Source organism: Neovison vison, chromosome 3, assembly GCF_020171115.1.
Source record: "Neovison vison isolate M4711 chromosome 3, ASM_NN_V1, whole genome shotgun sequence".
Classification (NCBI taxonomy): domain Eukaryota; kingdom Metazoa; phylum Chordata; class Mammalia; order Carnivora; family Mustelidae; genus Neogale; species Neogale vison.
The window spans coordinates 98,220,115-98,243,957 of record NC_058093.1 but is presented as its reverse complement, the minus strand read 5'-3'; the positions used below and the strand labels follow the sequence as shown (position 1 = coordinate 98,243,957).

At 40.1% G+C, this 23,843-nt stretch overlaps 1 protein-coding gene across 1 annotated transcript in view; it reads right to left on the bottom strand.

The window, feature by feature from the left end:
* NCKAP5 (NCK associated protein 5) overlaps positions 1-23,843 on the bottom strand; it is a 962,745-nt gene that overhangs the window by 296,678 nt on the left and 642,224 nt on the right. Inside the window, 1 exon segment of the mRNA XM_044242595.1 lies at positions 13,559-13,646. Within this exon segment, the coding sequence (XP_044098530.1) occupies positions 13,559-13,646 (88 nt within the window).

Below are 23,843 nucleotides of genomic sequence, written 5' to 3'. Positions count from 1 at the left end.
GTGGTTTTCCTTTTCCAGCAGGGCCGTTAGACCCACAGGGCTTTCCTTGACACTTCTGTTTCCTCAGACACCTACACTAGTGCTCGCTCCACCCAGGCCCGGGGTCTGTGGGCTGGACGCACTCTATGCTCCAGTCATTTTCCTGAGTGGCTCACGGACTCAGCTGTCTCAATGCCATCCTATTCTCCCAAGAGCCTTGGCCTGCCTTCTGCCTCCCCACTGCCTCCTTACGCCTCCTCAGCAACAAGCTCACTACTATGAGTGAATGACTAGGAGTAAGGTCCCTTGGGCCCTGAGAGGTTAGGTAAATCCTCAAACATTACAGCTTGCATGGCTCAGTTGGGATCTGGGCCCAGGCCATTTGTCTCTAACGGCTTTAAGCTTACCCATAATCCCCTGATGCCTCTCACCAGGGTATACCCATAATCCTCAGCCAGGTTTCACTGGAATTCCCATAATCCCCTGCTGCCTTTCACTAGAGTACCCATAAGCCTCTGCTGACCCTCACTGGAATATCTATAATCCTCTGCTGTACCTCCCTGGAGTACCCATAATCCTCTGCTGCCTCTCATCATAGTTTCCACAGAAGCAAAGAAGAACTTTCCCATTTATCTGAATCTTAGTATCTTTCAAGGACCAACTTTCTGCAGATCACATTCTGCAGAAGGTCAACATGTCTCCCAAACAAAAGGCATCAGGTTGGCTAATCTGGGGGAAATGCTGGTGGTAGGTTACTGAAAACAAGACCTAGGCTGCAGGAAACTTTAGCATGATAGGAGCTATTAAAAAAAATACATATCTATATATAGATATATAGATATATAAAATATTTTTAGCTCCTATCATGCTAAAGTTTATGCATATATATATATATATAAATCTAATGCCTTGTCATGTAGTAGTTCTCAACCCAGGGTGCATATTAGAATTGACCTGTGGAGATTTTTAAATTTTCATGCCCAAGCCACACACCAGATCAATTAAATCAGAATCCCTGGGGTGTAAAAAGGACATCACTGATTTTTGAAACTCTCTAGATGACTCCAAGACACAGTCAAAAGGGAGAATCACTGATGTAGAATGTAATTAATGCTACCCCACAAGATTATGAGACTTGGAATCAAGGGCCTGAACCCACTACAGCCTGACCCTATATGACCCTTAGAAAGTCAAATGCCTCTGTGAAACTCAGTTGCTTTAGAGTAAACATGAACTTATTATCCTTCCTATTTTGAGAGGTTAATGTGAGGAGCAAATGAGATGATGTAAAAGCGTAAACTGTAAAACACGTATTAATTGTTATCGTGGCAATTCTCACAACTCTTCCTCCAGTGGTGATGTCCAAATATTTAGGTAAAAATAGGTAATAAGAATTCATGGAGAAGAAAAAATACACTAATAATAGGGTTAGACAAGTTAAATATAGTGACCCAAGAGACAGATCTTAAGAATACATTTTACAAGTTATTTTGTAAATGAAATAAAAATGCTGTAAAAGTATTTGCAAGGGAATTGTTTTCAGATAATTACATATAATTATAGCAGAAGCTTGCTAATTCAGACTAAAGTATAAGCTTGGCATTAGTGGGGAGAAGTGGATTTATTATGCTAATTTATTAATTTAGTGTAGAAACAAATTTATTTGGGGAGGGTGGCAAACTGACCAGATAGAACATCTTTGGAAAAACATATTTTTATCTGTTTACAAGGCAATGGAATGATCATGAATGCCCATCTATCTTTCACTATTCATTTAAACAAGTAAGGGAAGAATACAGCCATTGTAGGACCCCAATTTACTGGGCTTGCTCTAAAAGTTCCTTTCAGCCTCTCAGTTTGCCACTTGGTGCACTCCACTGAGAACGTGCAGAGAACGTGCAGTATATGGGGCTGGCATAGCAGGGCAGTCCTTCAGTAGTTCATTATGATAGTACCAGCCTGAGGTCTGGGTTCTGAGAGTATGAGGGCGGGAGGACCAAGAGGAACAATGCTTTCTCTCTCCTTTGTATTCGTATGTCACATGGAAAGCCAGAGAAATGATGGCTATAATTTGTAAATTACATTTATTGGTTTTCTCTTCACTTCCATATCCCTATGCTACTTCCTAATCCCTCTCTTCCCTGGCACCACTGGTCAAGAAGTCTCATTGAGACTTAACCCAGAGGATTATAAACTCCTAATTTACTTTAGAAAAAGGATTTACCAGTCTTCTTCTACTCCAAACCCCACATCCTAAATTCCAGTGTTTACTCCAGTGAGATAAGCTGATAGATCAAGGCCAAAGATTTAACCCATTCATACTAACATGTGAATGATCTTTCCTTGATCATTTTATCTTCTGGATTCTTTATTTCTTACATGGAATGATGCTTTAATGGATGGAATTTCAGAAATTTCAGAATTTCTACCTTTCTGAGGGAGAAAATGTTGGTAGATAGCTTCTAGGGATGACAGATGGTGCAGAGGGAGGAGATGCTGCCACAAAGGTTAATCCCATCTGGGTACCTGAGCTGGGTTCAGTGCTCTTGAAATCCACATTTTTCAGAGTCTTATTATTTTCTCCAATTCTGAGCCTTTAGACTTTCAACAACTTTCATGGTGCTAGCCAATAAGGTAGACTAGAGTGGGGCAGGGTAGGAGAGGAATCTGCCTGTGTGAAAAGAAAGATGAGTAGGCAGATATGTCATAATACTAGCTGCTGTCTTTGGAATACCTACCATGTCCTGCACACATTACCATTTGCTTTCTCCAATTTTTAGATGAAATCATGTCTAGGGAAGCACTTTAAAAATAGCAGCCTTTCTAGTTAGCCTTGCTATGGCCATGTGGAGAAGAGAAAAGGGAGACTCAAGTTGATTAAGTTGCCCAAGATGACAAAACTGAGTACGAAGAACAAGATCTGTTCCCAGGTCTACCAGACCCTGAAATTTCTCCTTTACTTTAATTCCCCTTCACACATTATCCAACTATAATCACTTAAAAATATTTATTTACTTATTTTAGAGAGAGAAAGAAAGAGAGAGAGAGAGAGAGAGAGAGAGAGAACATGCATGCAAGTGGTAGGAAGGAAAAGGGAGAGAGAGAATCTCAAACAGACTCTGCTGTGTGGAGCCTGACATGGGGCTTGATCTCATGATCCTTAGATCATGACCTGAGCTGAAACCAAGAGGTGGGCATTCAACCAACTGAACCACCCAGAGCAACAATTCTTTATTTGCATACTCCCTAGAAAGTCAGGGGCTGTGGCGAGTCCACTGTATCATTTTTATGATCTACAACTTTCCTTTCCTCAGACTGTTTCTTCCCATTATTAATAAGAATGAGCTCTTAACATAGGAAGAAGAGGAAACACAGAACACTGTTTGCATCTGTAGAAGAAGGACTGGCTGATAGACTGACATGGGATGGAGAGGACAATGCATTTTCAACGAATTCTCCACTATCTCCATTCTTTCAGAGCCTGAGGACTTACAAAGTCTGGTTCATGGAGGACAAATCCTCCTCCTTTGGGGGCTGGCACAGCTGGTACTGGCCTTCAGCATCCTCAGATTCAATAAGCTCCCCTTCCAGGCCAGAGCAAAGTATGAGGGGAGAGAAAGTGATCATTGAGGTTTCACTGCCTTCTACATTCCCTTCCACCCGTAAGTCAAACTTCCTTATGATTCTTCTTCCTCCTCTCCTCCTCAGTGTTGGGCTGGCTAACAAAGACCTCCAGAATCAGGGAGCTGACTCACTCCCAATCCTAGTGATGTAAGAAACATCTGGAAACATTTTTGTACATTCCAAGGCCCAGGCTCTTCTGCTGGAAGAGATGTTCTAGATCGAGACCCAGGCAAGCTGAGACCTAGAAGAGAGCCCAGCCCAGCCCTTTGTCTTCCAGTTGGGTCCTGGGAAAGTCACATGCTGGCAAATGGCCAGTTTCCCCAAGCCCTGAAATGGCTAGACAGGGCACAGGACAAGCTCTAGAGCCTGCCAGAGCTGTGGTTCTTCCTACTCAGTTCTGCTGGTCCGGCCAGTTAACACCTGAATTCTGCAATGACTTCAAGGCATATGGCAGCCTCCTAGCAGACCACTCTCCTCTCACCCCACACACGGTGATTCCTCTTCATTGCCATGTGGTGCGTGGTGTGCAGACAAAAGTCAGTAAGGACAAAAGAACCGAAAGGTTACTGTAGACAAGCTTGCTATAATGAAAGTGTACATACCCACGCCACCCCATCCCCCACCAACAGGTGCTTTCTACTTCTTTCTTAACTAATTCCAAAATTGTCCTAATTCCTAATTGTCCAAAATTCCTAATTCCAAAATTGTCCATTTTCCCCCACTGACTACTTTATCTTCGATTTACAAAACACTGATAAGCCAAGTCCAAAAACAAAGAAAATCATAGTTTTGTTGCTTCAGGTGAGTTACGGAAATAGAATCAAAAGCTCAAGAATGGATATTGCCCTGATTTTGCTCTGTTCATATTCATTTGTTTCCTAAGAGGAAGAACAAATTGATGTGCCTAGTTAATGAGCTGAAGTACCCAAAGTATTTGCACTTACTAAAGGGCAACATCTTTTGGTTTCTACCCACAGAACCTCCTGACCTGAGACATTTACTGGGTATTCCAAAGTAAAGTCTGGCCCTCTGTGAGATGAGTGGAGGAAAGCAGCTCTCAGGTTCAATGGCAATAACCAGCTGCCCTGTATGCAGAGAAGGTGCTTCTCTGGGGCACCGTCTTATTCATAGGTTACATTTGTTTTAAGAGAGAGACCATATTCTGCTTTCACTTGGTAAGAGTTCTGTTCAGGGTCAAAACATCTAATAGGGAAAACATTCATGTCTGAGGACAGAATTTAGATAGAAATTGAGAATGTGAAAGTAGAGTCAGAAGAACCCCTTAAACCAGGGAATTTAAATTCCCAAGAAGAATTTCCAAGAAGAGTTTAAACTCTTAATGATATTATTTAAAACTACTTCTCTGTTCCTTTCAAAGTATTTAATATGACTTTGGCATTTCAGAGGTGAATGCTCTCCTCAGATGCCTCTGTATGAGATTGTTTTGAAAACTTCTGGAATTTGGGAAAGTCTTCTGTAGACTGCAAAATTTTAAGTTCATTTTAGAGAATAGTTTCAAAGAGAAAAGGAATGTTTTCTGAAAGGCATTGTTTTTGGCTGTCCCGAACCTCATCACTCACCTTGGTTTTGAGAAGGCCTACCGCCTTTATCTAAACTTACTACCTGAATGGTAGATGCTGCTTAAAACAAAATAAAAAAGAACACAAAGAGGAAGAAAACCATTTCCTCGAGGATTGGTTTTTAGCCATTTAAGACTTAACACACAATAAAAATACTCCCTTTATTACCATTACTCACTTCAGCAGCTCTTCAAAGTTCACAGCAATTCAAAGAAAAGGCCAACTTTCTTAAAGCAGAATCAAAGGCACTTGAGATTTCCTGAGATTACAGGCCACAGATATACATTAAAGAGCTCAATAAAAATATTTCATGTCCCATTGTGTATTATAATTTTATAAATACCTATGCAAAGGCTTAGTCACTGTCAGCAGACATTCAATAGAATTTTAAATCATTTTTTTTTCCAACTGGTATACACCCACAGAATGTATTCACTTTTGATCTGTTTTTACATTTGTTTACCACATTTTATTTAGGTTACAAAAGAACAACAGAACAACCCCGTTTTTCTGAAAAAACTTGGATGAATTACAGACAAGCTCTCCAAAGAGTTCTAAAGAATTCAGTTCTCTTGGCTAATTAACTGCCAGGGCACTTATGAGACAAACACTGTGAATGAGAGAATCAGCATAGATGTGTATACAGGCGTTAGACCGAGAGGGGGGCTTTGAACCTCAACTCCTCCTCTTCCTCGCAAAAGCAAGAGAACAGGGATTTTGGAATGCATGGATATTAAAGCACCTTACAGCTTCCCAGTGCATTTACAGACCTGAGGAGTCAGAATGACTCATCAAACTTGGAAATGACAAAACAACAGAGATGCTAAGGAGGAGCACAGATAGCTCAGTCTGTGATGATTCCCTCAGGTAATTCTGCTACTCAGTCAGAAAACAGAGCCAAAAATCCTGCAGCTTTTAAAAATCACAGATACTTCAATTTTGCCTCGCATTTACATATATTCATGGGAAAAAAATGGTTTCATGTTAGAAGTTTGAAAAGTTCACACTTCAAATATACTAAGAATATTGCTATCAAAAAGAGCTTTCTTAGAAAGATAACTTTTGTAACTGATTCTTTAATTTTTCAACCTTAACTTTTCTTCCTAATGCACTGATATTTTTAAATGTGCTTAAGTCATTACATGGAAAAAAGGTGAAGTTTTAGGCAAACACTTCCTACCCCTGATAAGAATGAGAATTTGTGAAATAAATAACATCTCTACCAGGCAGGCCGTGAGCTTCAGTGAGGAAGATCTCAGCCTATGTCTAGAGCTTTCCATGTGCATAAAAGGATAGGATATATTCTTGATGGCTGACAGATTTTAAAATAACTAGAAAGGATCCTTCTCTCCGAGCATCACCTACTTCATCACATCCAAGAATATTTTAAAGGAACTACTTAGGGAAAACGTCATTTTGATTTTCAATTAAATCACTTCAAATGGAAATGATTTGGGTAACATACTGTATTGCTTTAAACAGGGACCAAACCTGAGCCGTCTTTGGAAATAATGGAGCTGGGCTCAGAAAACACACAGCTCGGGGCTCTCTACAAAGGTGGCTCAGAGCAAAGGGGTAAGGAGAGGGAGCCTCAGACACTAGGACACTAGTGTAATGTGTTCTCTTCTGGGACAATGACTTAGGCACTTCTCTGTGACATCTCTCCACTCCATCGTTATGGCAATCTGTGACCTCTTCTTGAAATGCTTGAAAGGGCAGGAAGGAGTCAACCAACCTAAGGAGAGTAATATTCACTTTGTGCAAGCATTTTAACCTCCCCACGAGTCAGTTTTATCTTCTGTAAAATAAGGAAAATGATCAAAGTGTTCTTGTGATAATTCCGTGAGTTCACACTCATAAAATGATTAGAATATGACCAGCACATAGTAGGTCCTCAGAAAGTGGTGGTCAGTCGTGGGTCAGAATGTCATAGGTAGAGACACTCTCTCTGTGCTGTATGCTGTGTAGACCAGGCCACAAAGGATAGCAAAGAAGTGCCAACATTCTAGAGTTCTAAGAGCATTAAAAGCCCCCAGAAATCCTCTTTCTGTTCTGAGGGTTGTCTTTAGAAGATTTTTAATTAGTCCCTGTATAAAAAAAATAAGCCACTATTTACAGACTAAAGAATGACCCATAAAAACCTCAACTTTGATCTTCTTTTAAAACATGAGGCCATCCATCCACACAGGTGTGTAATTTTGGGTGGGACTGCTTCCCTTAGACCAGATAGAGGCTCTTTGGTTTGCTACAGTCCCCACTGCTCCCTCATGCCCTTTGGCATGAAACCACATGTGGGTTGTTCTTGCATAGTTTTCAAAAGCAAGACTATCATTTATTAATAAAACTAACAAACCCCAAGAAACTTTCTCTGTAACTATTTCCTGTCAAAAGTGGAAAAAGAGCATGTAAACCCTTAGAGAACACTTAATTTTTCTCATACTTGGCCCACTTTGGCCATTTACACCCTTTGGCCACTGTAAACACTAGAGGTACATTTGTAATCTCATATCTAGTCTAACACCTCTTCTACAAATATGAAAAGCAAGGACCCCAGAGAGGTTAGGTGACCGTCTGAGGTCAGAGGTCTTTCTTATTAGTGGCAAGAGCTGTAGCCATACACAGGTCTTTTCCCCTTATCGGTGTTTCTGATTTTACACCCATCGTTTTCTTTCTGAATGGATCAGCTAATGTGGGTTCAATTCATGTTCTGTGTGACAAAGCAGAGACAAGAGGAAGCCCCTCAATGGCAACAAGGAAGCACCAGGTCACTACAGATACAAGACACCTATAAACAGGGTGATCCTCTGGGGTTCTCGGCAGGATTCTCCTTTCTTGGGATGCCTGTCTGAAATATTCTTTTGAAGATTTTAAGTCATCTCTACACCCAACATGGGACTTGAACTCACAACCCCAAGATCAAGAATCAAACACTCTATAGACTCAGCCACCCAGGAGTCCTCTCCCACTTTTTTTTTCCTTTTTTTATCTTAAGTCTAATGACGACCAACATGGAGGGAATGATGCTCCTTTCAAGCAACTGCTTTGAAAAACTCATTTATGCTTAATCACCACCTTTCATGTCTGATTATAATTTTTTTTCTAACGTGTTTTCTAACTTACTTGACTAGATTACATAGTGACCGGGTGACAAGAATATATAAGATGCCACATAAGAACTCTCCAAATACCCAGCAAGAATAAGCAGGAGAAAGAAACAAAATAGCAGAGAAGCTGCACTGTCCCTACTTGTTCAGGTTGCTTCACAATCTTGGGGGTCATTCCCCCAGTGAAATGACACCATCCTAGGTCCCAAGCATAGCCCCTTCCCTGCATGCACATAATGACATATTTCTCTTACACCTTTCCCACAGGAGAAATGACAGGCGTGAACATTACATGCTTATTAATTTCACTCCATTGACTTTTCACTCATTTTTCATTTCTGATTTTCAAGACAGGGACTCCATGAGCTGGCGAACTTAGTCTGGGCTCATTCCTTATCCTACCGTCGAAGTGTCCCACAGATAACTGCTCACTTTTCCTCCGTGTATCTCATTTAAGAAAATCTATGATTTATCTCCAGTTTTATCACTGAGCATTTGCCAGAACTGAACAGTCTTCTTTGAGACTCACCGTTAGAAATGAGGATGGTAATGTCTATTGGAGAGACTGCTGATACGAACAAATGAGACCAATTTTGTGCACTTTGTAAACTGTACAGCACCAAGCATAGGTGCCCTAATGGTCAGAGAGTGTATTAAAATACAAGGGATAGAAGGTGTTCTGAGAAAGAAGGTTGTAGGATTTAGGAAGAAGCTCATGACTCCTGGGTCCGTATCAAGAGACAACAGACTAAAAAAAGAAAAAGGAAAAAAAAAAAGCAAAATGGATTATTATTATTTTTTAACATTTTGTTTATTTGACAAAGAGAGATCACAAGTAGATAGAGAGGCAGGCAGAGAGGGAGGGAGAAACAGGCTTCCCTCGAAGCAGAGAGCCCGATGCGTGGGTCAGTCCCAGGACCCTGGGATCAGGACCTGAGCCGAAGGCAGAGGCTTAACCCACTGAGGCACCCAGGTGCCTTGCAAAGTGGATTATTAAACCTAAGTTCTGGTCAGGAGGCAGAGCCTCCAGAAAGAGCAGCATGGTATATTTGGTGGCATCTTCCTTTGTGTTCCCAGAACCCATCCATGCAAACTGCTGTTTTGGTCTCTATTCCATTAGTGCATATTTGATTGTTTGCCTTCCCTCACCACGCCTCAGCATTTATGAATTGAGCTTTCCAGGAAAAGGTCTCTGCAAGGCAGGCATCTTTGCATCTCCAGCCCTCAGCTTGGTGTCCAGTAGGAACTGGCAGCCTGTTGGGCTAAAGCTACTTGAGTGCGACAGACAATGACTGCCCCGTCCCTCCCTCCTGCCAAAGATGTCTACATCCCAACCCCTGAAGCCTGTGAATATGGTGCCTGACTTGGCAAGTGGGACTTTGCCCGTGTGATTAAATGAAGGATCTTGATCTGTGGAGATGATCCGGGATGGCGCCCATGGGATCATGGGATCCTTGTAAGATGAAGGCAGGAGGAAGGGTGAATTCAGGAGAAGGAAACAGGACAACACAACTGGAGTCTGGAGTGATGTAGTTTGAAGATGGGTGTTAAAAACCATAAGCCAAGGACTACTAGAACCTGGAAAAGCTAAGGAAACAATTCTGATCTGAAGCCTCATGTAAGAATGTTGCCCTACCAGGACAATGAGTATAGACTTTTGTTCTCCAGAATTACATGAGAATAAATTCATGTCTAGACACTAGACCGAATACAAGAAAAATAAATTTGTTACAGCAGCAATAGGGAACCTTGGGTAAGAAGTAAGTGAATAACTATCATTGGAAAGAATGAGGAAATGAATGAATAAAGAGAGCTCTAGATAAAAAGGCAAAAGACCCAGGTTCAGGTTCCAATAGCCAGCTGGGTAAGCCGGGCCCCGTCAATTAGTCTCTCTGGAATTCCTTAGCCTGAAGAGCTGAGCACATGGAGTCAGAGCAATTAGAGTACAAGGGCATAAGAGGTTACTTCACACTGTGCATCTTGGGGCAAGTGGTTACCCTCTGAGCCTATGTCCATGACTATAAGATGGCCAAAGTGACCCTACTGTGGTGGAGACTGAAGGAGCTCCAATCTAGTCACACTCAGGAAGACTCTGAGTAAGGCAAACGGGAAACTGGTCAAATAAAAATGTGGCTAATGTTATGTCACGTGTGCATCCTGAAATCACAAATTTCTCCAAATTAAAAAAGAGTGAAAGATTGCACAGTAACACTGTGTAAACTGTGAACCACTGGCTGCCTCATGGTCTGTTTAAGCCACCAAACTGAAAAAAAAATTCTGTCCTTTGAAAGAATCCATACTGAATTATGCAAGCTAGAAACAATATAAATAACAAATTATGAGAGGTCTTCAGGAACACACCCCTAGAACAAAATATGACTAGCCTTTAATGCATGCAAAGCAATTAGCATGGGCCTGGAACACAGGAAGCTATTACTCTGCTATTATTACATTAACTCAGTGATAAAAGCCTCAGGATAAACACTTCCATGATGGAAAATGAAACAAACTTGAGCTTTCCCGTGGGCCCAAGCGTCTCCTGGCCCTCTGGCTCCTGTCAGAGAAATCTCACAGTTGGAAAATCTGAGTCAGGTGTGCTAATAACACCCCATATGATGAAACAATAAATTTCCCTGCTCTTATCTGAAACACAGAATCTGGCTTAGGGAGTTGTTTACTATGTGCTCCCCTTGTACCACTACACACACTTTACACACCCTCTTTTGTTCCCCTCAGCCATATTTACACTAGGATTTGTGAGATGGCACAGACCTTCCTGGGACTCGGTGCCACCCAGCAATATTCCTCTTTCTCTTCTCTTCATCTTTGTTCCTTAAACCCCCAGAAAACAAGGTTGTACCCTGTACATACTAGAAGCTCAATAAATATCTGTTGAACGTATAAGTAGGTGATCTTATGGCTCGTACAAGCCATGTCTCTCTCCCATTTTCTGGCCAATGAGCCACAGGCCAATTAGAGCGATGACTGAAAAATCCCTTCCATGTAGCATTAATTCAAGTTAATAACTCTCTCCTCCTCAGAGAGGAGAGCTAATTTCTCAAATCCAATAGATTAGGTTAGAGTGAGGAAATAGTTTTAGGATACATTTTTAAAACTGCATCTGTTTTTCTAAGGAGCTTCCAAAATGAGATCTGATTGTATGTGTGGACATTGCAGGCTTGGCTAATAAGTGGTGGGAAGACTAGAAAGGAGAGATCAAAAGAAAACAAGAACCTGGGTGAAACAGAACCATCCTGAGGAGATCAGGAAAGACACAAGAGCAACACTGAATGATTTAGTTCTTTTTTTTTTTTTTTTTTTTAAAGATTTTTTTATTTATTTATTTGAGAGAGAGAGACAGTGAGAGAGAGCATGAGCGAGGAGAAGGCCAGAGAGCGAAGCAGACTCCCCATGGAGCTGGGAGCCTGATGTGGGACTCGATCCCGGGACTCCAGGATCACGCCCTGAGCCGGAGGCAGTCGTCCAACCAACTGCGCCACCCAGGCGTCCCTGAATGATTTAGTTCTAACTGGAGCCTGGCGTTACCTGGGAGGGGGAACAAACGACTTCAGTTTGGGATTCACAGGACTCTTAGGCTACACAGAAAAACTTAATGGAGAAGCAAGTCCCGTGTTTCCTTGGACCTCCTTCTTCTACCAAAGCACACAGAGTACCTCGGAGAGATCCAGACCTAGGAGGACTTAAATCCTTATCCTGACTTTAGGTCACCACACATCGGACAAAGGTGAGAATGCATTCCTTGGGTAAAGGCCACCCTTTGAGAAGACTATAAACCCTCCCCCTTGAAACGGAAGTTAATGACTTTTTCTTACTGTCTTCTGGAGCTAATTATAATTACTTTCCTGGTAAGAAGTCAATGCTTTGCACTGTTTTCTCTGGAGATGGATAACAGTTGTCCCCTTTGTCCTAAAGTCACTTGTATGCTTCAAGAGTCAACTACTTAGAGCATAAATTTATTAAGGTCAGCTCTGCCTAGATTTCTTAACTTCATATAATACTGTGGCTTTTGGGGTGCCTGGGTGGCTCAGTTAGTTAAGCATCCGACTCTTTGTTTTGGCTCAGGGCAGGACCTCAGGGTCATGAGATCAAGCCCCACATTGGGTCTCCATATTTATTGAGGAATCTGTTTGAGATTCCTTCTCTCCTCTTCCTCTGGCCGTCCTCTCTCTCTTTCTCTCAAATAAAGAAATAAATATTTAAAAAAATTGTGACTTTTATTATCAGATTCCTTCAAATCTTCATAACAAGATGGGTTGTAGACCCCTGATCCCATAAATTCAGGGAAAATCATGTGACATGATCTTTACCAGTGGGGTTTCTCTGCTTATCTCCCCAGGTACACATGATTTTTAGCCAGCAAAAAACTTGGGCTACCCAGTGATTTCCACAAATATCTGCTCATTTTCATTTCCAGAGCCTTCTCTTATATGTGGCCAGCTTCAGTTATGCTTAGATTTGAGGGCTTGCTTGCCATCCCAGCTGCTTTGCTAGTGTTAAAGAACCATGGAATGAAGACTATCAGAATACAAAGACTGGTTACTTCATCTACCACTTACTATCCCTGGACCTCTTTATACTCCATATTGCCCAAGGTTCAAGGTCACGCCCTTGAAAGGTTCAAGGTCACAGCATGCACTCATGACCTCATCCAGCTCTTCCATGTACCCTCAGTCTCATCACTGAGATTTTTATCTCACCAGGCCATTATTTACTTACCTTGAGCTTCTTATTCTCCATTAGTCTGCCATGCAGATTCAACCACTGTATCTTCCTCTAGGCCTCTCTCTGATTGCAGCATCCTTCCTCCTGTTTCCTAACCCTCAAGCCCCCAAGTATCATACCTCTGAAATATACCAAGTGTCATACTTCTTAGAGGTATGGCACTTAACTCCCTAGATAGAATGAGTCCCTCACCTCTGTGTTCCCAGAGAATGCTGTAGATACCTGTCTTATCACCCTGACCACAGAGTACTATGGTACTTTTATAGGTCTCTCTGTTTCATTATAAACTTAGTTTTTGCACCTTCCTACAACCAAATCTACAATTTATTTCACAGTCATACTTCAAGAAATGAAGGGGATAAGTAAACATGTACATGATTCCTTAAGCAGAGGTGACTGTAAGGCTCCCAGCACCAGGGTCTGGACCACATTTGTCTATTTATCTCTGCATTATGGAGGACTCAGCTAAAGAAATGCAACAAAAACAAGCCAGCTGGTGCCCAGCCAAGAGTAAAAAAAATGGCATACCTGATAGACCATTATATTAACAGTTTCTTCTTTTTTCTGCTCTGGAGGTCCTTGGCTCTTCAGTAGATTTCGTACTGTTTCTTCCATCCTGAGAAACAAACACACACAAAATACATAAAGAATTTCTTTAAAGAAGGTTTGATTAAATGGGTCTATTCCAGTAAGGAGAAATATTTCTCCAGTATATTTCCTAAGCTGATACCTGGAAATCTATTTTCTCGTCTTTCTCTTTCATCCCCTATATTAGGAATCTGTCACAAAGTCCTTTAAAATCATTCTTCAGAATGTCTCTGGGTTCTCTTTCTCTTTACCATTCAGGTCCCTATCCTTGGCCTCTGGCATCTGTTCTTACGCAAACATCTCCCAATATCCAACTTCCCTTTCAATCACTCCCTTTTAATTTGACACAATGTCACCACATTAATCCTCCTGAAATACCACTTTGATTTCTTTAAATAAATTTTTGAGGTTGACGAATATTACATGAATGCATTTTCACTGTTAACACACTGTTACATCTTTCCATGGTGGTCTTTCCATTGTCAGCACACAAAGATCTACTTTATTCTTTTCAGCTACTTCCTGGTGTTTCATGATACGAATGCACCATAAATTATTTAACCCTTCCTCTACCGATGGAATTTAAATTACTTCAAGATTTTTACTCTTTTAAATAATACACATCTTTACACATACATCCTAGTGCACATTAATTAGTATTTCTACAGGTTATATTGCAGTGTATATTGTATATTATAATCCTATCTTGTCTCATATATCTACTTCCAATGTCCATCCCCCATTGCCCAAAAGTAAAGAGTAAAACAAACACACCTATTTCCATTTCCAGACATTGTCTCATGTTGTTACTACTTCTTGAAATGCGAAACCCTTGCATCTTCTTATTTCCAACCATCTTTCAAAATTTACTTCAATGGGGCACCTGGGTGGCTCAGTGGGTTAAAGCCTCTCTTTTTTAAAGATTTTGTTTATTTATTTGAAAAAGGGAGAGAGAGATCACAAATAGGCAGAGAGGCGGGGGTCGGGGGGAGCATGCTCCCTGCTGAGCAGAGAGCCTGATGCAGGGCTTGATCCCAGGACCCTGGGATCATGACCTGAGCTGAAGGCAGAAGCTTTAAGCCACTGAGCCACCCAGGTGCCCCAATAAATAAAATCTTTAAAAAAAAAAATTTACTTCAAGTTTCAGTACTAAAGAGACATCTTCATTGCCCCCCCAATTTCTTTGAATTTTTATAGCTGTTCTCTTTATATCATTCATACTATCACTTAAAAAATTCCCCACTTTAATGCTTAAATATCTCATGTATGTATGTTCTGTCTCCTAAAGTAAATTACAATATTTGGTAAAGAACCATGTCACAGATTTCTTATGTGTCTCCCTCAGTTATAGATCAAGTAGGTACTCGGCAGATGCTGTTACAGGAATGCTTTGTTAATTCATTAAAAAAATTATTAGGTAGTTACTCTGTGCCAGACACTGACCATGTATATTCTGTGTTTGAATGACTGTGTCCATGGGGCCCATCCATGAAGATACATGGACCAGGCTTTTAGGAGGACACCTGAACTAAATTCAGTGAACACAGTGAGTGCTCTTTTGCCTAGAACCTGAGTTGGCTATTTCTTCTAGTCCTATTCTGAAGCATGTATTTTACCATTTTGAAAGACTTGAGGGAAAGTTGACTGATCCAGCGTCTTTCTTTTACTAAGAGCTTCTAGCATGGCAAATTAAGGGCTCCAGGAGGCCAATGAATTCCATGAAGTGGCAAGACCATTAACGTAACCAAAGGAGTATATTTCAAAATGCAAACCTTTCTAATATGATCTGATATGATAGAACTACTCAGCAGCAGAGTGAGGAAATCACAGATAATCTGGGCTTGTCCAAATCCAACTGTAACTAGGGAAATTCTGCCTCCACAGGGGATGGCACCGAGACCCACTCAGGATTTCAGAAGACAGGGGACACCATTATGAGTGCTCAAAGAATGTTTTGTGACTTATATTTATGTGAGCTATCTCCTTTGCAACCAGCCAGGAGAGCAAAATCTGTTCCCTGTATTTTCACAAGTCTTGTGTTATTAATGATTACGACAAAAGTAAACAGTACTTCCAACTTGTCAAAGAACACTCATCTATTAACCATTATAATGTATTCGTAAAAGATCCTTACATCTATGACGTGGTTAAGAAAGCAGAGACACAGAAAGTTCAAGGGCTTCTTCATAGGAACATTATTAGTTGGGTAGATTAGGACTAAACCATTTTTCCGGACTGTGAGAGAGCAGCCTCTTTACACTAGGCCTTACTTACATCCAGGAAAATATTTAATTCATTTAATTAATTAACTAATTAAATAATTTTTCAAAAGTTTATTTATTTATTTATTGGGGGAGAGAGAGAGAGAGAGCGAGCATGAGTGGCAGTGGGAGAGGGAGAAAATTTGAAGCAGACCCTGCACTGAGCAAAGAACCCAATGCAGGGCTTGATCTAATGACCCTGAGATCATGACCTCAATGGAAACCAAGAGTCAGACACTTAACCCACTGTGCCACTCAGTCATCCCCAGGAAATGATTTTAAATGAAGAAGAATCTTAACTCTTAATGAAGAGTTACCTTGGTGAACATCTATGGATGCTGAACCCCAAAAGGCAAAAACACCATTTCTGACCTGGGAAGTGCTTAAGGTCTGGTAGAAAAGACAAACTAAATTTATATTAAAAAAAACAGTTGTGAAGAAGGGACAGATTCTGAAATATTAAATGATCAGAGCCAATTTCTAATATTTGATTTTACTGTGTGAAAAAATAAAGACAATCTCTCCAATGGTAGCAGATTTTCCATGCTGTCTGCCAGATCTATCATCAACAAGAAAAGGAATGATAATGGAGATGAGTTGCCCAAGATCAGGCAGTTTGTGCAGGACAGATCAAGGACTGGGCTCTGGTTTTCTAAATACTCATCTACTTTCTTCCCACCTTAGCACAGAAGCTGCAGGTCTTTCTTATTTTAATCTGGTTTTCATTCACTTATAAACTTTTTATTTTTTATTTATTTATTTTTTTAATTTGACAGAGAGAGATCAGAAGTAGGCAGAGAGGCAGGCAGAGAGAGAGGAGGAAGCAGGCTCCTTGCTGAGCAGAGAGCCTGATGCAGGGCTTGATTTCAGGACCCGGAGATCATGACCTGAGCCAAAGGCAGAGGCTTAACCCACTGTGACACCCAGGTACCCAACTTATAAACATTTCTTAAATGGGTCCCAAATGTTAGACTCAGTGAAAATAAAATTTTGTCTTTTCTTAATAAGTTAAAATATAATTCTATCAGTGTATATCTTGCTGAATTATTCCTTCTGTATAATTAAAGGTTCTATGCACAAGTTGTTAGATCAAAAAGAAAAACATTTCTTCACCCTTCCCCATTCTTCTTGGCTTTATATTAAAAAAAAAAAAAAAAAAGGAAAAGGAAAAAGAAAAAAAGAAAAAAAAAAAAAGAGGTGGGTAGGAAGTTGTTTGATTCTTAAGCAGCCAAGACCCACAGTAACACAGTGAACATTTTTTTTCTGGCACTATTTCATCATTAATTAAAACCAATTACATTTGTAAGCTACAGCTTGGAACACAGTTACTGAGACCCATCCCAACCTTTGGTAAAAAATTAAGTTGTCTCATCCTTCATAACTTTTATGAATCTGGTCACAGGGAAAATATTTTGAACCGGATGAGAAGACATTATTATTTATTCCCTGATAACATCTTTTTTAAGTTTTCATTTAGCAAACATCTCTATTTATTTTCCTGAAAATCAAAGACTGTGAAGCCTTATCTATTGTTATTTGATGCCTGCTGACATTTTACTTCATTTTATTATTTTGATAGCTGATGTGTGAGGGTTTGCATTACCAGTCTTCACACAGAACAGTTCTATAATCTGTTTTCCAAACGTGTGTAAAAATAAGCTGACTCCTTTTTCTAGGCCAGGTCTAGGCAGAAATTTTCTTTTTTCTCTGTTGTTGCTGTTTTTGATTTTTTGCTTGTTTGTTTGTTTGTTTTTTAACTGATGACTGGTTTAACACTACCCTTAATCAATGTCTTCCAGTTCTTTTTTATGTATTTACTTATTTTTGGTCCGAACTGTGACTAAAGTCTTTTCTTCTCCTACATTCCGGTCAAGTGGCTGTCAACTAAAAAGACATAGGCCAAAATTGTACTTGGAGAGATGTAGCAAGTTCTAAAGTATAATATTTTTAAGAAGGTAAGTCCTACACAAGTCAGAGAAAAGAAACTAAATTCATATGTCAATAGTGTATTTCAGATAGCACAGGTCTAAATGTAAGAGTTTTTGCCTAATGACACACTAGAATCTGGTCAGAATGCTAGACTGAAGTGTTCTTTTGTGACTTCCATGATCAGAGACTCAGTTTAGCATAACTTCATTTTTGGCAGAAATACAGGAAAGTAAAGGCAAAACAAGAAGCCACGCTCTCCAACTCAAACTCATAATTGATGGGGCTCTTTCAACTGGAAGCTGAACTGAGCCCCATTTCAAGAAGTATTCTAATGGGTGCTTGCTGATTAATCACACAATACATTAATAATGAAATTAACAGTGAAATTACTCAATAGTCCCTCATTGACTTTTCTGTCAGAGGTTGCAAGACCCATTCATTTCTGCCTTGTTAATGATCTCTGAGTTTCTTTAGGTCCATGGCTCTGCCTTGCTTATTTTATCTCCAGCAACTGATCATAGCTACTTTTACTGGATTGGTGGTCTGTAAATTCCTTTTGAGTGAATGAGTGAATCTAACAGTTTCTTCCCTCATCCATTTCCTGGCTTCTTTTCATTTCCCCACAGACCTATATGTAAGTCTAAGTCGCCAGAGAGAAGTAGTGACAAATGAGAGGCGTCAATAAGACTGGAGGGTACATCTTAAGCTGTGACACTTGGGGCTAAAATGCTGGCCTTCTGGTCATTAGCGAAACAAACCAACCATCTCCCAGAAATAGTAACTCCTTGCTCTTTTTGTCACCCTGAATGTGTAGTCCACAGTCAGCATGCTTCATGTGTAGCTCATTAGCTTGGAGGGCTGGAGCAGTACCCTAATGAGACCAGGGTTCTACATTCAGTCCCTAGTCTGGCTACCCTTCAAAGCCATTAGACTCCTGGCTGACTAACCTTTGTGCAGGCAGTCCACTGCTCCACTGGTGGGGCAGAAAGGATAGAATTATCTTAATGAAAAACATATTTTGCATGACCTCCCATATCATTTGCTTTCAATTTCTTTCTCCCATTCTACTCCCATTGCTTTGCTCAACAACCTATCCTACCTCCCCATTTTAATTGCAGTGCAAAGCTTTCTCCAAGCTGCGGAGTGGAGAGAAAAGCAGACTAATTTTCAATTCTAACAGGAAACTGTTCATGTGGAAACTTTGCTGGTTTAGTATAGGATTCTGCCCAACTGAACCAACTCATTTTCTCAGAAAATGAGAGTTTCCTCACTTAGAAGCTACCACATCTAAGCATGTAAGCAGGGACAATCCCCAGGTCAGTTGCGACTTTGATGTTCTTAACCTGATCTCTGCTTATCCCTGCTGCACTGGTTAGAAACAGTAAATCTACAGTGAAGATAACTGAAAAGTGCCCTGAAACTGAAGCTCACGCTGGATAAATGTCAGAGGGCTGGAATCTCTTATTTTTTTCCTAGATGATATATATTTTTAATTCAGTACAAATTTTGCAAGAATAATACTGTTGCCCAGAAACCACAGTGTTTTAATTCACTCATGGGGCTGCAACACCATTCATAAACAGATCGAAAGGTGCTAGTCCAATTTGAATTACTGCATCATATTCACTTCAGGGCCATGTATATGTGAGCAGAAAGTGCCGTAAATTTTTCTGTAGGCAGGCTCCTGCTGATTCTGCACAGGAGCTCACTGAATGGAGGAAGGCAGACATGGAGAAGGAAAGGAAGCGGACATAGGTGTTCAGGGAAGTCCATTCTCCAAGTGGAGTTGAAGGGAATTACCTGAATGTCAACAAGCAAATCTCAAATGTTTCTGCTTGACAGTGGTAGAACATGGAGTTCGATTTATGGATTCATGGGACTATAGAGTTCACACTCATCCAGAAAGAAAAAGAGACAGAGGGAAAAAACTACATGTGCAAGTGAGTACCAGAAAGAAGTGTAGCTTGGTAGTTTCCACTGTCCTAGTTAACACTTTGAAGGCAGGGTTTGCGCTATATCCCAAGAATCCCCAAGAGGCCTATAAAACAGGTCACTTTCCTTGGGGCACCTGGGTGGCTCAGTGGGTTACAACCTCTGCCTTCGGCTCAGGTCATGATCCCAAGGTCCTGGGATCGAGCCCTGCATTGGGTTCTCTGTTCAGCAGGGAGTCTGCTTCCCTCTCTCTCTCTGCCTGCCTCTCTGACTACGTGTGATCTCTGTCTGTCAAATAAATTTAAAAAAAAAAAAGTCACTTTCCTTAATGGAATAGAGGTTTTAATTATGGCAATAATTGTTAATTATTATGATGATCATGTTTTATTGTTACAAAATAGTTAACAGTTCATATAACACCCATGTCTAGTCTCAGGAACTAACCTACTGAACTTCTAAATCTATCCTTGTTATGTGTCCTAACAGAATTCTTTGAAATTATGAATTTTCACAAAAAAACCCAGATGTAGTTCTTTTCAAAAATTTTCTTGAGTGGTCCAAAGCACAAACGTTCTTTGAGTCTGATATGACTCAGAAAAGACTTTGGATCGCCAGGATAAGTACTTTTAATATAAATGTATTATTTGGGGGATAGATCTTTATAGCTCAGTATTCAAATATTAGGAGAACTCTGAAGGTAGCAGTTCAATTTATTATTGGCCCTCAGTATTTTTTCTTTTTGGTCACTGTTGATATGAAAAATTAAAAAAAAATTCTCATATAACATGAGAATAGTCACTGGATTTTAATCAGAGGGTATTCTGTTCTATAAAGCTAATGTAGCAACTTGGAGCAGCATTTTTCCTATTTCTTAAAATGAGAATTTTATCATTTTACCTTAGTCAAAGCATAATACAATGTGGATCAGACAATCACGGTTTCTTTCTTTTTTTTTTTTTTTTTTTCCGAAATCTTGCCATTTGTGACAACATGGATGGAACTAGAGCGTATCACGGTTTCTTTCTTAATATCCACTGGGCTCTTCGAAGTTTAAATACAGCAATATAATGATGTTGGATACTCAAAATGAGGCTCACCATGTTTCAAACCTTACATCTTTCTCTAGGGTTGTAACTCTCTCCTCATCAGACAGTTATAACCCCAAAGAATACACCAAACAGATGATATTCTATTTTCTCATGCTTCAGGATCTGTTTGGTATTTGACGCAGAGAAAATTAATAACTGAGTGAAATGCTTAGACCTGGTTCTCACTGGCAAACTCATCTTGAATTTGATTCTCATTTTTTACACCTTAAAGACCTTTTCTTCTTTTGAACCTTGACAAGTATTATGTCATTAAAGCTTACAGAGGTTAAACCAACAGTCACACTGGATCTGAATAATGTACAAAGCAGAACAGTAAGTAACTGGCAGCAATCTGTCTTTTTTGGGGGGGTGGGGGTGAGTGTGTTGGAAAAGGGCAGGAAAATCCAATTGGCCATAAATGGGATCAAAATATAGTGTTAAATTTTCTGGACAAAATGGTTCAATTGATGTAAAGAAGTACATTATGAATCCACAAAACTGGCTTCTGTAGCTTCATGAAGGCCAGTAGGACATCCTTCACTGGGCTTGCTCTTTAAATCACATACTTCTCGTGATGATTGATCCACAATATTTCAGAATGGCTTCTCTCAAGCAAGCAGATATTACAAAAGCATAGTACAAGCAGAGAAGTGGTGTTCATCAAATCTTCTCCCAACCTAACTCCTGCAGCATAACAGAGTAGGTATATCTCAGTTCTTGGTATTCCCTAAAGTGGCAGAGTTAGGTCTGGGGCCGGATAATCTTACCAGCCATGTAACTTAGGAAAAAAATCGCATTCTTTTTCATTAAATTTGTTTATTTTCAGCATAACAGTATTCATTATTTTTTCACCACACCCAGTGCTCCATGCAATCTGTGCCATCTATCAAAATCACATTTTCTGAGCTTCAGCATCCTTGTCTACAAAATGGGTGTTTCATGCCAGTTCTCCTTATCCCAGAGAGAAGTTAAGACAAAATGTAAAATGTTATATACATTGGTGCTTGTTTTTACTGTGGTTTTAAAGATAGTTCTTTCAGAAATCAAGACACTTTGAATAAGATCTTTTGGCAGTGACATGAGAAGGGCAGGGAACAGGCTCCTTGGGAGTATCAGCCAAACAAATTAGGACTTTACGGAGGCACCCACCTTCTTTGTCTTTTTTCAGAAAGGGTAGAGATAAAGCACCTCTCCCCAAAAGTTGCAGACAACAACAGGTTTGGAGGATAAGCTACTATATTGGTCATGATACAACAGGTTATGTTCAAGTAACACCCCAACAGCTCTCTTACTTAAAAAATAAATTTCTTGGGCACCTGGGTGGCTCAGTTGGTTAAGCAACTACCTTCGGCTCCGGTCTTGATCCTGGAGTCCAAGGACCGAGTCCTACATAAGGCTCCCTGTTCCACAAAGAATCTGCTTCTCCTTCTGACCTCCTCCCCTCTCGTGCTCTCACTCTCTCTCAAATAAATAAAACCTTAAAAAAAAAGAAAGTTCCCGCTAAAAATTAAAAAAAAAATTAAAAAATAAAATAAATTTCCTTTTGTCACAAGGTCTGAGCACTTCAGCAGTCAACTATCCTTCAGGGATAGAGTGACTCAATGTCCTTATTTCCCAAGACAGTCCAGTTTATCTCTGCTGTGCTGGCATAATTATTAACAGCACTTTTTTTTTTTTTTTACTCCCAAGATATCCTGGTTAGTTGCTAAATATTATAATCTCCCTGTCAATGGAATAACTCAAGTATTTAGGCTTCCTTACCTTTTCAACACGAAGCCTTCATCATAGCTGGGAAAAGAGAAACTGGAGAATGTTGTAGGGATCTTTACTGCCTCAATCCAAAAGTGTCACTTCAATTTGGAGATGACTGGGCAGAACTAGTCACATGGACCAACTAACGGCTAGGGCTGGTGGTAAATTTATTTTTCTGAGAACCCAGAAAGGTGAAGAGAACCAGTTTTTGGTGCTAATATTATGTCTTCCATGCTTATATTGTCAGAATTGAAGACATAGGTGGAACCACCTCCTAGTGACAGCCTACCTTGCCTGTGTAACTGCACAAAGTTGTCTCCAGGTGACACAGTGCCCAAACTCAAGAAAGACAAGAAGTATCTTGTTTGTTTCTTCTTACCGGGTGCTACTTATCTTCCTCTGCTAGGCAACTGAGTCGTCGCCATTGAAACTCCTCTTACTTCCCAGTGAGGTACTGATTGTTACCCTTCTTTCATTCATGCCAACTTGATTGCCAGCCTTTGCAATTAGTCTCTCTGAGCATTCTGAATGACCCACAAATATGTTCCCTCTGATTAAGGAATCTTCAAACAAATACCTTTAAAGTCTGCTTTGCTTTGAAGAACACACTATCAAGCTTTAGCATTACAGAGGCTAGTCATGTTGTTGATGCAGCTCATTTTATAGTAAATATGTATCAACATGGAAAAACAGCCTGCATGTCCACAAAACTTGTGTAACCTTCCAAGTTTTATTGGCAAGAAAATGGAATAGATGGTTTCTTTGTGGTGTTAGTGGATGGAGACATCTAATGTTTCACTACTCTTCACCCAATAGTCCTTGTTTAAAGTATCATCACAATTTAAGGTATAGCAACAATAGGCATGTTTGATTCTTAGAAATTCTCAACTGAAGGAACTTGTCAAGATTTGGCAGGTAAAAAGTGAAAACTGGGGAAAAGAAGTCAATTTAAAATCTGCTTCTAGGCTAGATTAAAAACAAACAAAAAAGGAAGCGTCAGAGTAATATGGCTTCCATATGACTTCCCAGAGTAACACAACACTGGGATGTCACAAGAATGCATTCTGTCAATCATCATAATCATCTAGTATTTGGATAGAGATGTTTCTGCTAATTACCATAATGAAAAGGAGATTCACTGCTTTCCCTCCTTGCCTATCCAAGCATCCTTCAGGCACCAGACTAAGTCCCCACTCCTACTGGCCCATAAATTCTGGCCCACAAAAGTCTCTCCCGAGTCCACTGAAAATTATTTTCCTGGGA